Source organism: Gadus chalcogrammus, chromosome 16 (genome assembly GCF_026213295.1).
Source record: "Gadus chalcogrammus isolate NIFS_2021 chromosome 16, NIFS_Gcha_1.0, whole genome shotgun sequence".
Taxonomy (NCBI): domain Eukaryota; kingdom Metazoa; phylum Chordata; class Actinopteri; order Gadiformes; family Gadidae; genus Gadus; species Gadus chalcogrammus.
Genome location: NC_079427.1, coordinates 34,408,392 through 34,425,187, shown reverse-complemented (window position 1 = coordinate 34,425,187; position 16,796 = coordinate 34,408,392). Strand labels below are relative to the sequence as shown.

The 16,796-nt window shown below is 42.7% G+C and overlaps 1 protein-coding gene and 1 long non-coding RNA gene across 2 annotated transcripts in view; one reads left to right on the top strand and one right to left on the bottom strand.

Moving 5' to 3' along the window:
• raph1a (Ras association (RalGDS/AF-6) and pleckstrin homology domains 1a) overlaps positions 1-16,796 on the top strand; it is a 217,693-nt gene that overhangs the window by 165,858 nt on the left and 35,039 nt on the right. Inside the window, exon 11 of the mRNA XM_056611093.1 lies at positions 1,095-1,179. Coding sequence (XP_056467068.1) covers positions 1,095-1,179 — 85 coding nt within the window. The remainder of the gene's footprint in view (positions 1-1,094; positions 1,180-16,796) is intronic.
• LOC130405838 (uncharacterized) lies at positions 9,259-10,097 on the bottom strand. The gene is made up of 2 exons (XR_008904378.1): positions 9,997-10,097; positions 9,259-9,737 (listed from the first exon to the last, which is right to left on the bottom strand). It is a non-coding gene; the product is annotated as an uncharacterized LOC130405838 (long non-coding RNA).

Genomic DNA, 16,796 nt, shown 5'->3' with positions numbered 1-16,796 from the left:
TCTAATTTAGCTAATAAACAAATATTCAAAACGCTACCGTTTCGTCGTCAAAGGTCGGATAAAAAAAGTGTCTGTGATTTCTTTGCGTGTGCGTCTGAAGATGCCGTGTGCAAAGTTTTGTGTCAATTGGTCAAGAAATGTGGGAGGAGTAGCGAAAAAACAGTTTAGCGGTTTTCGCAATTTTGCCGAAAAACTTCAGTGACGCAAATGGGCGTGGCCTATGCCAAAAGATGCAGCAGACTCCAGTGCATCTGTTGGTATAACGTTTTGGACTGTGGGAGGTTCAGTGTGGTAGTTATAGCCCCAAACGCGTCTTTCCTTGGTATAGCGCCACCTAGTGACCGGCGTGTCTGGATTTTGTCGTCTGAGTAGCGGTGCCGGACCTGGATCTAATCATGCAATTGGCGTGTCTGCACAATTTACGGTTTGGGCTGTGGTACCACTTCTAGGGGGAGGTAGTATAATAAAAAAAATCCTTACAAAAACAATAGGGATCCAACCTGTTGGCTTGGACCCCTAATAATTATTATTGGGGTAACACTTGACCTGGATAATCCACATGAAGTCTTAATTTTGTTTCAATTTGGCATCAGTTGAGTATCAGTTAAGTATTTACAATATCTCAGTTTAGCCTAACCATAACCTTTACCTTAACCCTAACCCTAGCCTTCTCCCTATCCCTCAACCTCACCATAACTGAGACAGCGTTGATCATCGATCATCAACTGAAAATCAACTGGTACTCCCCTGATACTCACCTTATACTAATCTGATACTTAACTGATACTAACCTGGTACTTAACTGATACCAACCTCATACTAACCTGATACTCAACTGATACTAAGCTCATACTCAACTGATAATAACCTGATACTCACCCGATACTGAATTGATACTAACCTGATACTAATCTGATACTCACCTGATACTCAACTGATACTTACCTGATACTAAACTGTATCCAGGTCCAGTTTCTCCATAATGGCCAGCTGATCTCTACTGTGTTGTCCAGGTTATATCTAACAGCGTGTGTAATGATAATAACACACAGTACTACCAGTAGTATTACTTATCGTGACCATGTATTCTGCAGGTTCTAGACAATCTGCTGGATAAGTCTCATTGTGGCTTCAGTCCCGACTGGTCTCTCGTGGAGACCATCCACGAACTGCAAATGGGTAATCACACATACACACACACACATACACACACACCTTCTTCCCTGTGTGACAGCTGTCAAGCTGTCAGTGACATCTTGACAGCTTCCGGTAGAGTGTACGCTGGCGTGAATGCCTGCCGCTGCTCGCCGGGTCTGTGTTGTATCCGTCTGCCCTTTTCCCTTTTCCCCCGTAGCAAGATTTCGATAATTGCTACGTAGTCACAGCTCCAGCCAATTTGGATTATTCTATCGTCTTAGCTGATAAAATTGGACTTACCTGCCTGCCACGGACCTGTCGCTGTTGGTACGCCGACGTTCTCACCGGCCTAACTCAAGCTGTCCCTGCCATTGACAGAGTGCAGACTGAGATCTGTTAGGCAGTTAGCCTATCAAGGTTTTGATCAAACTTGGCGGTGAGTTCTGTTGGCTATCGCGGTGATCCATGTGGAGGTAAAATGCGCCCGCCGCATACTTCTCTCGTCTTCCTCATCAACGCCTTGCTGTCCTTGTGGATTCCTACCTGTGGATCTATCATGGCACCGCAGGCCACAGGGGATTTAACCTACTCTGCAACTGACTTGCTTCAGTTAGACTCTTCGTCCCGTTGGCTGCCAACTGAAGTTTACAAACTTTGCACCAGCCTCTGTATCGCACGTCGGCCCCGGTATCTACACCGAGGCGGTTGGCTTAAAATCCACTTCCATGCCGCATCTGATGGCACTATTCCAACTGTGCTGTCAGCACCGCTCACCCGATCGTCAACCAGACAACGTAGAAATGGGGGCATTTATCCGTGCAACATTATCTCCCTGCCTCCGATCACACCGGCATAGCATTTTCAAAACATTACGGTTCACTCGACTCCCCGCATCACCCGAAAACCGACTGGCCCTGGTTGTGGAGCTAATGCAACCCTGTCTCATCAAAATTACGTTCCCAGAGAACTATTCGGCATTCTCAATTACGTTTGGCAAAAAATGTATTTTGTCCGTGATTACGTTCGTTCTCAGCCTATTTTTTGCCACTTATTTACTTCTAGGATTATGTTTGGTTGAAACGTATCTCAGATATGTTGAATGTCAACGTATAGCACATTATTGTCCTTAAGGCATATTTCCCTTTCGGGGAACGTTTCATTTAACGTATTTAGTCTGATACACGTATCTTGGCCGTGAATACGTTTTATCGAACAACCAACAAGGTTATAAAATACATAAAATCCTGGTTATATAGCCTACAATAGCCTACATGAATTATAATTATTTGGAAACTTCCCATCACTGCCAGTACGGCGAAGGTGACGGTGATGCAGGGTTGCGAGCTTCACGGGTTGTTTTAAAAACGGATTCGCGGGTGTAAACCTCAAAGGCGCGGGTCACGGTTTTCTTGGGTATTTCAAAACCCAGTGCGCAAACAGTTGGGGTGTAATAATATGTATTGTATAATCTTCTTGAAAACTCAGTCAGAACTATTAAAAACCAGAGGATGGGCGGGGTTGGGCAGTGGACACACATATACACACACACACACACACCAACCCGGTATCACGCCAAGGCGTGAAATAGATACGTTGGTCCACATCGCAAGGCGTGTTCAGGGTCAAGCTTTGCCTGACCAAAGCGTGAGGAGTACACGCTTTCTTCTCTATTCTAAATGAATGGAGGAATAGCACCAACAGGGGGCGAGACGTTCTCCTAGCATTTGGTGAAATTGTTACGTATAGCCTATATTAATCTTTATTATCTGAATGAGAAATGCAATATTTTAGGACAGATACACCATTAAACGTGTTTCTAATAACATATCTAGCGAGAAATATACCTTTTCCTTGCATAATCTCCAGTAAGTGAATGTGTATGATCTTTATTATCTGAATGGGAAATGCAATATTTTAGGACCGATTCACCGTTAAATATATTGCTAATGACATTTCTAGCGAGAAATATACTTTTTAACTGCACTTTTTCCTTGAAAAATCTTCAGTCAGTGAATGTGCATGATCTTTATTAATCTTTATTATCTGAATGGGAAATGCAATATTTTTGGACCGATTCACCGTTAAACGTGTTTCTAATAACATTTCTAGCGAGAGATATACTTTTTAATTTCATAATCTTCAGTCAGTGATTGTGTCTGATCTTTAGTTTTATAGTCATTAGGAAGATTTTATCGGCTCGCTCGCATGTTTCAACAACGTCAGGTTGCTAGGGACGCTGCTTTCGCTAAACTAGAAGCTCACGTGTTTCCTGCGTTTGTGATATCAAACCGTTACTTTATGTAACTTTTAATGCAACTCTAATCATCTTGTTAGAAACACGTATATCTGACCCAGCCAACCCAGTCGCCAAAAGCATGCGTTGACAACGTTTTCCTGAACACTGGATTAAGTCGCATTTCAACATAGAATAGCGTGTTACACACACACACACACACACACACACACACACACACACACACACACACACACACACACACACACACACACACACACACACAATGCATTTCGCTGCTTAAACAACAACAAAAAATATTCCCTCAAATATTATTGCTTTCAAAACATTGGCCAAAGTGGAATATCTTTTTTATTTGGGCTGCTTCTAGGACATTTTGGGTGGATTTTGAACGGTATGTGGGCAGGACGTTTTTTGCAGGACCTGGCAACCCTGCGCTGTTGCCCGAGGTGCTGAAATGCTCCGGAACAGATCTGGATCCACTATGGCCAAAAGACTTGTATGCCCCCTTTCCCCCCTTAAATAAATACTATGGAAGAATAAAGAATAAATTCATGCATTATCATTCAACTTGAACATGTGTTTTTACAGTATAGCGTGATGGAGGGATGACGTATGTTGGCCAACCCGGAAGCGTCGCCCTGGGTTCCCTTGACAAAAAGCCAACGGGTTTTTCCATTGGATTTTGGATTATTGCAGAAAAATTAGCATCTTTGAAGCAACCCCTCAAAAACTGAAAATAAATAAATAAATAAAAATATCCTTGCTCCAAAGAACGAAATTTAAACCAATGCATTCTGAATGGGAGTGTTTCTCCAATTTTTCCATGCTACACACAACGAAATGTAAACCCATGCAAAAAAGACTTCATGGTCATAATAATTTAAATATCATTAATCTCCTGAGGGTGGTATTCTATTTTTTTCAACGGGGCTGCATCCAGTCACTTGACCGTCATGGTTTCTATGGTGGTTGCTATCGACCGCCCCCTCTAATACTTACATGGCTCTAAAAACCACGCGGCAAAGGAGCTGCCGTAAATTGTGTTGTTTTTGTCGTAAACTAGGGTCCGATGGTTAAAAAAATAGACAGATATTCCAATGTATCCATTAAAGGCAGCTTGGATGTTTTTATTTTCTGCTGTTTAGACTTCTTCTATAACCTATTTTTGAAAGCAAATCACCAAGCTCATTGATTTAACGAGGCAGGGTTATTTGAAACAATTTATTAAATAAATATTTGTAAGAGGTCATTCCTTCTCCTGAGTTTGCTTCCTATTTATGTCTAGTATACACCCCTACTGTCCACAAGCATCCCCCATCCCCCCTCCCCATATGGATTTAGAGAATTGTTGCCACGTCCCAGTGGTGGAGGTATCATATAAATGAAAGAGGGCATTCAATTATACTACAATGATCAATTAGGAGGCTGAAGCCCTAAAGGAAGTGATGCAATAGGTGACTGAGTCGAGAAAATTTAAGTAAGCTGTTCCTTGGGGTCTCTTATATATCAAAGGGGGTCTCAAAGGACGCATACGCTTCAACCTGTGGCTCCAGCCCTACAGAAAATGACTCAGCAAGTGCTCCATCTCCTGGCACCTCACCCAGCGGCTCGCTTGCAAGATTTTGGCCTGAGGTTCTTCCCAGACCTACACCCTAGCCATCCAACATGCATATCTGAGAATCAGTCCTCTCTTTAATAATGACAAAAAGATATGAGAGAAATACACATTAACTTTTTGTTATCTCATAAGCGGCGTGGTGCCGGCTCCTTTTGACCTTTTGACCCCAGACTTCAAAAACGTGGCCAGAGGCCAGCTGTGTCTACACACCTTAAGCCACAAATATACACCTCCATCCCACAAAAAATGGGGAGTAGAAACTAACCTCGGCATGCTTACGTACATTTACTGTACTGTTGGAGGTCACGCCCCTTTTCCGGCCTTTTCGAGATAGCTTGGGATGCTAAAATGTTTACACACATTTCCTGGGGCCCCGAGAACGACATATCCGAGATTTGGAGTTCTAGCCCTTATAGAAAAAAAGTTTTCCCAAATGGACTGTCATTTGGACAAAGCACCTCAGAAGTGTTGCATGCAAGACCTAATGGTTCAGAATGTGGTGGAAAAACAGTTTTTGAGATAGGAAGGTCCTACCGCCCTGAAATTTGAATACCTTATTCTAGGGCCTAACTGGGACCCCCGCACCGAAACTTGGCAGGAAGGGGGGGCCTGGACTTTCATAATGTTCGCTCGGTGAATGTGAAGGATGTTTGGTCGGATAGCTATGACGAGGAATCATAATGTGAATGGGAATATTCTATAAATGTCTTGATATCATCTTTCGTCTCAACTCTTCTGCTGCAGCCGCTTAAAGTCTCACTCCGAGAACCTTAAAATATGAATCAATCCATTAGAAGTATGAAAATATCTTCCCGGTGGCTTAACGGGGCAAACAAGGTATCCTTTGACATCTACTTTTCGAGGCGATTGCAACAGTGCCACACATTATCATATTTGAATATGTTTCTGGGTAGTAATTAGCTGTCGATTTTGGAGGCCTTTATCAATAATGACCAGCTATAGATTTGCTTCCCGATGGAGATTTTTGACAAATTACATGTTATTTAGCATCTACACGTTAAGCTGAGTCCAATGAGATCAAGCTCGCCCTCTTGCCACACCGAGATCATGTCCTAGACCATAGGTGTACCTATAAAATACATGTTACCATTTTCCAGAGTGTCATGCTTGGTGTCATTGGACTCAGCTCAACTTGTAGATGTTAAATAAAATAATCCTAATGTAATTTGTCACAAATTTCTATCGGGAAGCAAATCAATAGCTGCTCATTATTGATTAAAGGGAATCTCACCTTTGTTGCATTTGAGAATTACAGCACATTCAAATCATCCCGCCTTCCTCCAATGCCCCACCCCCTAAGCGTTATTTTTTGGAGTACAAAACTAAGCGTTATTTTTTAACGAGTACTGTAACGACCTCGCCGGTGACATAATGATGTCGAGTCATTAGTAGTTGAAGGTAGTTTTAATGAACCAAAACCAGGTCACTGAAACCCGTAACATTGTAACCAACGGCAGAAAACCGACACAAAACAAACCCCGGTTACCCCGGCAACCCCCAACACGGTCTCACTCGCGTGCAGGCCCCCACCCTCCTGTTCTTCCAAGGCCCTCCCCCAGCTGACCTAATGATTCGCCCCCACGCTGATTGACAAGAAGAACATTACAATACATGCACATAGAACAACTGGCATAACGGACAACGAAATATAATGTAACACATAACACACAAACTATTTAACTGTCCCAGGGTCGCTACAGTACAAAAGTTCTAGACTCCCATGGGTTATGTTTAGACTCCCATGGGTTATGTTTAGACTCCCATGGGTTATGTTTAGACTCCCAGGGGTCATAATATAGAAAGGTGTATGAGCATTACAAACAGAGTAGCGGGACAACGTAGCGTCTGAGGCCGAAATGGGTCCCATAATCTGACTGAATAGTGCGGTTGTTTGCCAACGGTCTGGAGGTCTTCCTGGGGCTCCAGATTAGCGGGACAACGTCGCGTCTGAGCCCGAAATGGGTCCCGTAATCGGACTGAGTGTGGCGGTTGGTTGCCAATGGTCTGGAGGTCTTCCTGGAGCTCCAGAGTAGCGGGACAACGTCGCGTCTGAGTCCGAAATGGGTCCCGTAATCGGACTGAGTGTGGCGGTTGGTTGCCAACGGTCTGGAGGTCTTCCTGGAGCTCCAGAGTAGCGGGACAACGTCGCGTCTGAGTCCGAAACGGGTCCCCTAATCGGACTGAGTGGTGCGGTTGGTTGCCAACGGTCTGGAGGTCCTGAGAATCATCCAGGGGAGCGGGACCACTTGGCTTCTGAGGCCGAATCGGGTCCCCTTGTCGGACTGAATGGTGCAGTTGGTGGCCAACAGTCTGGAGGTCTTCCTGAGGCTCCAGAGGAGGGTAACACTATGAGTCCGAGTCCGAGATGAGTCCCCTAATCGGACTGAATGGTGCAGTTTCAGTACGCCGTGGACCACTTTGGTCTGCCATCGTCAGTCGCTACGGTCGCTACTCGCTACTGTCTGCCGTGGAATCAAAACAAACCCTCTAGTTGAGGACGCGCCTTGATGACGCGGGCCCGAATGCGCCACAAGAAGCAGACGGAAAACCTTATATATCCATGCAGCAAACAGACAGGTCTGTCGGCCAATAAGGTCATTCGGTCCGAAGAATTTTATTGGTTGAAGTTTTCACTAAATATTATGAGAGTAAAATAATTTGTTTTTACTCCTGGTGGGTCTGTCTTGCATATTAGAGTGTTATTACCTTATTAATACCAATTTAACCTTATCCAAAAAAAGTGTAAAAATGCAACAAAGGTGAGAGTCCCTTTAAGGCCTCCAATTTCGACAGCTAATTACTACCATTAAACATGTTCAAATATGCTCATGTGTGGCACCGTTGCAATCGCCTGGAAGCGTAGATGTTGAAGGACACCTTGTTCACTCTCTTACGCATTGGCGTCAGTTTGGTTTGAAATGTGGTGGGGACAGAGACACAATCTGGAATGCATTTTTAGAAGTGCTGGGGATGCACCTTATTTTTCTTTAGCGCAGGTCATGAAAGGTTCTGAAGACGGGATACCTGTGTAGCTTACTAATTAATAAGATTTTTACAAAATAATTATTTCTGACACGTTTTATGAAGAAAGAAAAAAAAAAGCATTGGACATGATGACCCACAATGTTCTGCTCCATGATGCACTCAATGTTGACGTGACATGACATGAGCTATACCAAAATAAACAAAGAGGGGCTTATTACCTACGTGTTTAAGTTCAGAAGGGGCAAACGTATACACACAGCACTACAAATGTCAAGATCGAAAAAGCTAAAAATAATTATATCTGAACGCTTTATATCACATCATGAGCTGGCTGTTTTCAATTCACAACACACATCCATCCAATCTACATGGCATCCTGACCAAAACCCATGCACTCCCCCCCCCCCACACACACACACAATCATTCCATAATTCAAGCAAAGCGAATGACCAAAAGTCACTTTGAGTCAACAAGAGACTGACTCCACCGACTCCACTATCGTAATCTCCACTAGTCTATACCCAACACCGTAAGAACGCTAACACTGGATAATTTAAGTTAGGCTACTTGGAGGCTATAGCTAGTAGTACTATTTCAAGTTAAAACAGCTGACCACATGAGGGCAAAAAACACAAAAGATCTCGCCAAAGTACCAGCAAATCTTAAGCAATAAATATCGCATCTTACCTTTATTAACGTGCCAGTGGTCTGCAGATGTATCCCGCGGTGTAGCCTGCGTGCCTGCTGCCTAACCACATCCATTTAGTTCAACAGGTTTTCGCTCTGACACTGTCCATCCATGGTACTAGCGGTGTGATGCTTTTTACCTATGTATTCAGGCTCAAATTAATTGACTGTCTGATGCCTCATCATTGCATACCAGCCATAGAGTATTGGTATTAATATCTCATTCATTGTCCAAGTCAGGCTGGCACCTCATACGAAAATAATCCACAACTACGGTGCCGCAGAGGGGACATCTAGTCACAACTGAAAAAAGACGAGATAGCGATACAACCAGAGCCCGACATTCTCTGATCCTACCTAGTTAATTATACAGCAAAATGTCAAAAAGGAGTGGACAGGACATCAGAGCTTTTTTTAAAGCCAAGCAATTTAAGCTGACATGCACAGTAAGTGTGCTAGTGTCTTATGAGCTCAGCTAAATTAATATTTATTCTAGAAATATATTGTAATTCTTGAGTTTTTTTTAGCTAGCTAGCCTCTACCAGCGCGACACACTGTTGGCTAGCATGCCTAGTGCTACTGGAGTGTTTTGCCCTATGTGCTTCAACGTTTAGCTTTCCTATTTACATCATTTTGAATTTACAACAGTACGAATGATTTATTTTATTTTCACTTCAATGACGTTTCGTTAGCAGTTTTCAGACTCCCCACTAGATGGTCGTAAATCATCCATATTATTTTTACCAAGTAACAACCATGGTACCAGGCAACCGCACAATCCAAACCAATATTTTGTCAAAAACCAATTACAATATTGATAACATATACCACAACCATCATACCGTCATAGTGGTCAAATCATTACAATAAAGGTTACAAGACTTTTGTTTGCACACCACATAAATCTCATAAAATAGGGCATAATCAATTGAGTTAACACATTTTTATTTATTTATAAGGAACATCAGAGCTTAATGAAAGGCAGGAACTGGTAGATGGCAATGAAGAGGTGAGTTGGCAGAAACAAGTTCCTAAAAGGAGAAAACACTGCATTTTAAAATAAATAAATAAGACAGAGCTAAATCAATTAAGTTATCAATCTTCTGTCTTTGTTTACATTTGATCAGGGAGAGGAACTAAGTCAATCAGAACTTAGTGAAGCTAATGTTGGCTATAGCTTCAATGATAGAAACTATCAAGATAAATCGTTCGCTGCCCTCGGTCAAACTACGACAAAGGAGTTTGTACAGATTGTCATCATCATGAATAAATATAGATACGTTACGTTACCTCCTCCGGACCTCCTTTCCTCAAATGCATGAGGCTGCAACCGCAGCAGATTGTCCATGGAAGTGCGCAGCAAGCAGTCAGGTTCAGATTACACAGAGAAGGAGCCGTCCACCGTACCACCCACCCCTCCCCCATTCTAGAACTACTCATACAAATGTTATAATTGTTGCAAATTGTTGACGGCTGGCTTGTGTGCCGTATGCAGATCGTTTTTTTGTGGATTGGTTCGCATCTGTCTCGCGCTATAAACATTCATTTTTAAAAAACTATATATATATTTTTTTTCATTTTTTTTTTTCTGGTGGGGACAAAATTAGTCTTTACGAAAACTGGTGGGGACGCGTCCCCGGCGTAATCGACGCCTATGCTCTTACGCCACCGGGAAGATATTTACATAGGCCTACTTCTGATTGACTAATGAATTGATTCAGCTATTCCCCCAGAGATCTGGGGTCAAAAGGTCAAAAGGAGCCGGCACCACGCCGCTTATGAGACAACAAAAGTTAATGTGTGTTTCTCTCATAACTTTTTGTCATTATTATAGAGAGGCCTGATTCTCAGATATGCATGTTGGATGGCTAGGGTGTAGGTCTGGGAAGAACCTCAGGCCAAAATCTTGCAAGCGAGCCGCTGGGTGAGGTGCAATGAGATGGAGCACTTGCTGAGTCATTTCCTGTAGGGCTGGAGCCACAGGTTGAAGCGTATGCGTCCTTTGAGACCCCCTTTGATATATAAGAGACCTCAAGGTACAGGTTACTTAAATGTTGTTGCCCAGTCACCTTTTGCATCACTTCCTTTAGGGCTTCAGCCTCCTAATTGATCATTGTAGTAGGCTATAATTGAATGCCCTCTTTCATATATATGATACCTCCACCACTGGGACGTGGCAACAATTCTCTAAATCCATATGGGGAGGGGGGGGGGATGCTTGTGGACAGTAGGGGTGTATACTAGACATAAATAGGAAGCAAACTCAGGAGAAGGAATGACCTCTCACAAATATTTATTAAATAAATTGTTTCAAATAACCCTGCCTCGTTAAATCAATGAGCTTGGTGTTTTGCTTTCAAAAATAGGTTATAGAAGAAGTCTAAACAGCAGAAAATAAAAACATCCAAGCTGCCTTTTAAGGATACATTGGCATATCTGTCTATTTTTTTAACCATCGGACCCTAGTTTACGACAAAAACACAATTGACGGCAGCTCCTTTGCCGCATGGTTTTTAGAAGAAATGTAAGTATTAGAGGGGGCGGTCGATAGCAACCACCATAGAAACCATGACGGTCAAGTGACTGGATGCAGCCCCGTTGAAAAAAATAGAATACCACCCTCAGGAGATTAATGATTTTTAAAATATTATGACCATGAAGTCTTTATTTGCATGGGTTTACATTTAGTTCTGTGTAGCATGGAAAAATCGGAATGCATTGGTTTACATTTCGTTCTTTGGAGCAAGGATATTTTTATTTATTTTCAGTTTTTGAGGGGGTGCTTCAAAGATACTAATTTTTCTGCAATAATCCAAAATCCAATGGAAAAACCCGTTGGCTTTTTGTCAAGGGAACCCAGGGCGACGCTTCCGGGTTGGCCAACATACATCATCCCTCCACCACGCTATACTGTAAAAACACATGTTGAATGATAATGCATGAATGAATTCTTTATTCTGCCATAGTATTTATTTAAGGGGGGAGGGGGGGCATACAAGTCTTTTGGCCATAGTGGATCCAGATCTGTTCCGGAGCATTTCAGCACCTCGGGCAACAGCGCAGGGTTGCCAGGTCCTGCAAAAAACGTCCTGCTCACATACCGTTCAAAATCCACCCAAAATGTACTAGAAGCAGCCCAAATAAAAAAGATATTCCATTTTGGCCAATGTTTTGAATGTAATAATATGAGGGAATATTTGTTGTTGTTGTTTAAGCAGCGAAATGCATTGTGTGTGTGTGTGTGTGTGTGTGTGTGTGTGTGTGTGTGTGTGTGTGTGTGTGTGTGTGTGTGTGTGTGTGTGTGTGTGTGTGTGTGTGTGTATAACACGCTATTCTATGTTGAAATGCGACTTAATCCAGCGTTCAGGAAAACGTTGTCAACGTATGCTTTTGGCGACTGGGTTGGCTGGGTCAGATATACGTGTTTCTAACAAGATGATAGGCATTAAAAGTTACATAAAGTAACGGTTTAATAACACAAACGCAGGAAACACGTGAGCTTCTAGTTTAGCGAAAGCAGCGTCCCTAGCAACCCGACGTCGTTGAAACATGCGAGCGAGCCGATAAAATCTTCCTAATAACTATAAAACTAAAGATCATACACAATCACTGACTGAAGATTATGCAAATAAAAGGTATATTTCTCGCTAGAAATGTTATTAGAAACACGTTTAACGGTGAATCGGTCCAAAAATATTGCATTTCCCATTCAGATAATAAAGATTAATAAAGATCATGCACATTCACTGACTGAAGATTTTTCAAGGAAAAAGGGCATTTCTCGCTAGAAATGTCATTAGAAACACGTTTAATGGTGATTCTGTCCTAAATGATTGCATTTCCCATTCAGATAATAAAGATTAATAAAGATCATACACATTCACTTACTGGAGATTATGCAAGGAAAAGGTATATTTCTCGCTAGAAATGTTATTAGAAACACGTTAATGGTGTATCTGTCCTAAAATATTGCATTTCTCATTCAGATAATAAAGATTAATATAGACTATACGTAACAATTTCACCAAATGCTAGGACAACGTCTCGCCCCCTGTTGGTGCTATTCCTCCATTCATTTAGAATGGAGAAGAAAGCGTGTACTCCTCACGCTTTGGTCAGGCAAAGCTTGACCCTGAACACGCCTTGCGATGTGGACCAACGTATCTATTTCACGCCTTGGCGTGATACCGGGTTGGTGTGTGTGTGTGTGTGTGTATGTGTGTCCACTGCCCAACCCCGCCCATCCTCTGGTTTTTAATAGTTCTGACTGAGTTTTCAAGAAGATTATACAATACATATTATTACACCCCAACTGTTTGTGCGCTGGGATTTGAAATACCCAAGAAAACCGTGACCCGCGCCTTTGAGGTTTACACCCGCGAATCCGTTTTTAAAACAACCCGTGAAGCTCGCAACCCTGCATCACCGTCACCTTCGCCGTACTGGCAGTGATGGAAGTTTCCAAATAATTATAATTCATGTAGGCTATTGTAGGCTATATAACCAGGATTTTATGTATTTTATAACCTTGTTGGTTGTTCAATAAAACGTATTCACGGCCAAGATACGTGTTTCAGACTAAATACGTTAAATGAATCGTTCCCCGGAAGGGAAATATGCCTTAATGGCAATAATGTGCTATACGTTGACATTCAACATATCTGGGATACGTTTCTACCAAACATAATCCTAGAAGTAAATAAATGGCAAAAAACGAACGTATTTGCGATACGTTCAATAAAACGTAATCACGGACAAAATACGTTTTTTGCCAAACGTAATTGAGAATGCCGAATAGTTCTCTGGGAACGTAATTTTGATGAGACAGGGTTGGCTAATGGGCATAACCTCCCCAATCTGGAATTTGTACACTGTACACAATCCTCTATCTCACTGGCAGCAAAAGTGGCGCTACTCAACACCAGGTCGGTGTCTAATAAGACATTCCTTTTAAATTACTTTTTCACTCGACGACGCTTGGATTTACTGTTCTTAACGGAGACTTGGTTAGGTGCGGCCGCTGGTGAAAAATCTGTCTTTGGAGAACTTTGTCCAACTAACTGCTCCTTCCTTAGCACGCCTAGGTCTTCCTGGAGTGGTGGTGGTGTTGCTTTGGTTTTCAGGGATACATACAAATTATGGCTACTTTCTGTGGGGTCTCATTCCACCTTTGAAATTCAATGCGTGATTGTGGAATCTATTTCTACTGCCCTGGTCCACAGGCCCCCAAACAAGGACTTCATTACAGAATTTTCGGACTTTCTGTCGCATCTTATAACATTGCATGATCGTCTGTTGGTTTTGGGTGATTTTAATATCCACGTCTGCTGTCCAGATGGTCAAGGTCAAGGAATTCTGTCATGTGTTGGATTCTCTTGGCTTTATGCAACATATTAATCAGTCCTCTCATGTACTTGGGCACACCCTAGACTTAATTTTAACCCATGGCCTGTCCATTGATAATGTGAATGTCGAGGATGCTTACTTATCACAAACCTATTGTATTCAATGTTAACATTTCTGATCCTCAATGCAAAGCCAAATCCCCAGGTTGCTATTCACTCTACATAGACCCTTTCACTGCTGAACAGTTCGCAGATAGCTTTCTGGCTAGTGATATTGCTACCTCCATTTTAACTGCGAGTTATCCCCCCCCCCCCCCCCCTTGTGCAGATGAACTACTGAGTATTTTCAACTCCTCATGCTCAGCAATTTTAGATTATGTTGCCCCCCTTAAGCTCAAACTCCCCAAACTCATATCTCAACCATGGCTGGATGACACTACCCGCTCTCTCAGACAAGCCTGTCGGACAGCAGAGCGAAAGTGGAAGAAAGATCACCTCACTGTTTCTTTCCAGATTTTCAAGAACTCTTTAGCAACATTTCAAACAGCATCTTATGTAACGGGGGGATTAGGCAGAACCCAAGTGCACAGACTGACAATGGTGACAGGGCAGTTCAAAGGTTTATTGATTGCACCGATGCTCAGGATCAGACAGGCAGAGTAAACGGGGACAGGCAAGAGTTCGGGGACCGGCAGACAATCAGGTAGACTGGGGGTACCGTAACCGGCGGGTAGTCGGACAGGTGGGGACTCAACAACAGGAGGGCAGGCAGGCAGGCGAGGAGCCGGAAACAGGGAAGCAGACAGGCCGGCAGGGACTCGACAACAGGCGGGTGGTCAGACAGGCGAGGGTTCGGTAACAGGCAGGATCAGCGTTGGAGAAACAGTTCTGGAGTTGCGGGAAAGCTCTGTGAGTAAAGAGAGACGATCTGGCAAAGACTGAGTAGAGAGAGAGGATTGATATAGAGGGAGCACAGGTGAAGGTGGTTGAGCTAATGAGGTGAGATCAGCGTGGCAGGCAGGTGAACGGGAAAATCAGGAGCGGTCCATGACAGCTTAAGCAGCTAGAGTTATACACTTTTCCGATATGATCAGTAAACACGCTAATCGTCCCAAAATCCTTTTTAGCCTTTTAAACTCAATCATCAATCCACAAGGCTCCTCACAAGTCAAGCCGTCCACCGACATCTGCATGACATTTTTTAAATGTTTTATTGACTAAATCAATCTCAATAGGCAGTCTTTAAACCCCCTCATCACCAGTCTCTCCCCTGCATAACATAGGCATTAGACCTTCAGCTCTTTTTGACCATTTCCTACCAGTGTCATTAGAGGAACTGAGGGACATTGTTAGGGTCATCAAGCTCTCAACTTCTAACGATGCTGTCCCCTCCCAAATAATGAAAGACGCCTTTGACTCCATCGGCCCAAGTATCCAGGTCATCCTCAACTCTTGCCTGACCAGGGGTTTTGTTCAAGCAAGTTTTAATCACGCGGTTGTCCAGCCACTGCTTAAAAAACATAACCTGGATGCAAAATGTCCAAGAAACTACCGCCCTACCTCAAAATTAGCTTTATTTCAAAGATCCTGGAAAAGGTGGTTTTATCACATTGTCAAGTTATCTGGGTGATGTTTTCATTTGTGCTTGCCCAACTTGAAATGGCACTGTTAGACAGAGTACGCAGGACAGCTCAAATCCTTCTCCTTCCTTTTATTGAACATGAATTGTTGACATGAACAACAAGCATTCCGTATTGCGATTCGGATTCAGATCAGGATTAGGATTAGGATTAGGTTGAAAACCTATTGATAAAGACAAATTAAATCAAGTTAGTTCTCAAATAAATCAAAATGCCTAATCAAACATTTAAATCAAATCCAAATATCTGTTAGATATCAAACAAATCCAAGTAATTTGGTTAGATATCATAAACAAATATATAATTACAATATCACTATGATATCTAATATCACTGTGTTGTAAAATAACAATGGTCTTCCACACAAACATTTTCACCATGTGCGCCTCCACCAAACGTGCCCAAGACGTCACTAAGGACGTCTGCGCCGTCCCATGCGCTGTCACATGGAAGACATGACAAACAGGAAAAAGTGCCAGAAACATACGCATTTTGCAAACTACACCTTAGTTCAAAATATAAATAATAGGGATGGGCGTGAGGAATCGATTACTCGAGTACTACTCGTTACAAATGAACTCGATTGGAGGAAACACAAACTCGAGTTAAAGTTTTCTGAAAATGTATCAATTTTCTGTTTGGCGCCACTGGTGCGTGCCGTGCGCACAACGAATACGTTAAAAGATGGCGGCTAGAACAAAACGAAGCGAAGTCTGGAAATTTTTTTCAGAAATAGGACATCATAAGGTTGAATGTAAATTATGTCAAGCCAAATTGAGCTATCAAAGTACAACAAGTACTATGCGGCAGCATATGCTCCTAAAACACGGCGATGTGTTCGGTAAAGCAGAACCGCAGCAACCTAGTTTGTCGGCTATTTTCACCGCCGCAAAACGTAGCTGTAATCCCGGCCGGGGAGAGAAAATCACAACGCTGACGCAATGATCACAAAAGAGATGCTGCCTCTGAGTTTTGTGGATCAGAAGGGGTTCCGTGATCTCATGGCCTTTATAGAGCCTGAATACACGGTGTCATCACGGCGCACCATCACTGCTCGAGTGGAGAAAATGTACGCGGAGAAAAGGGAGCAGTTAAAGGCCGACCT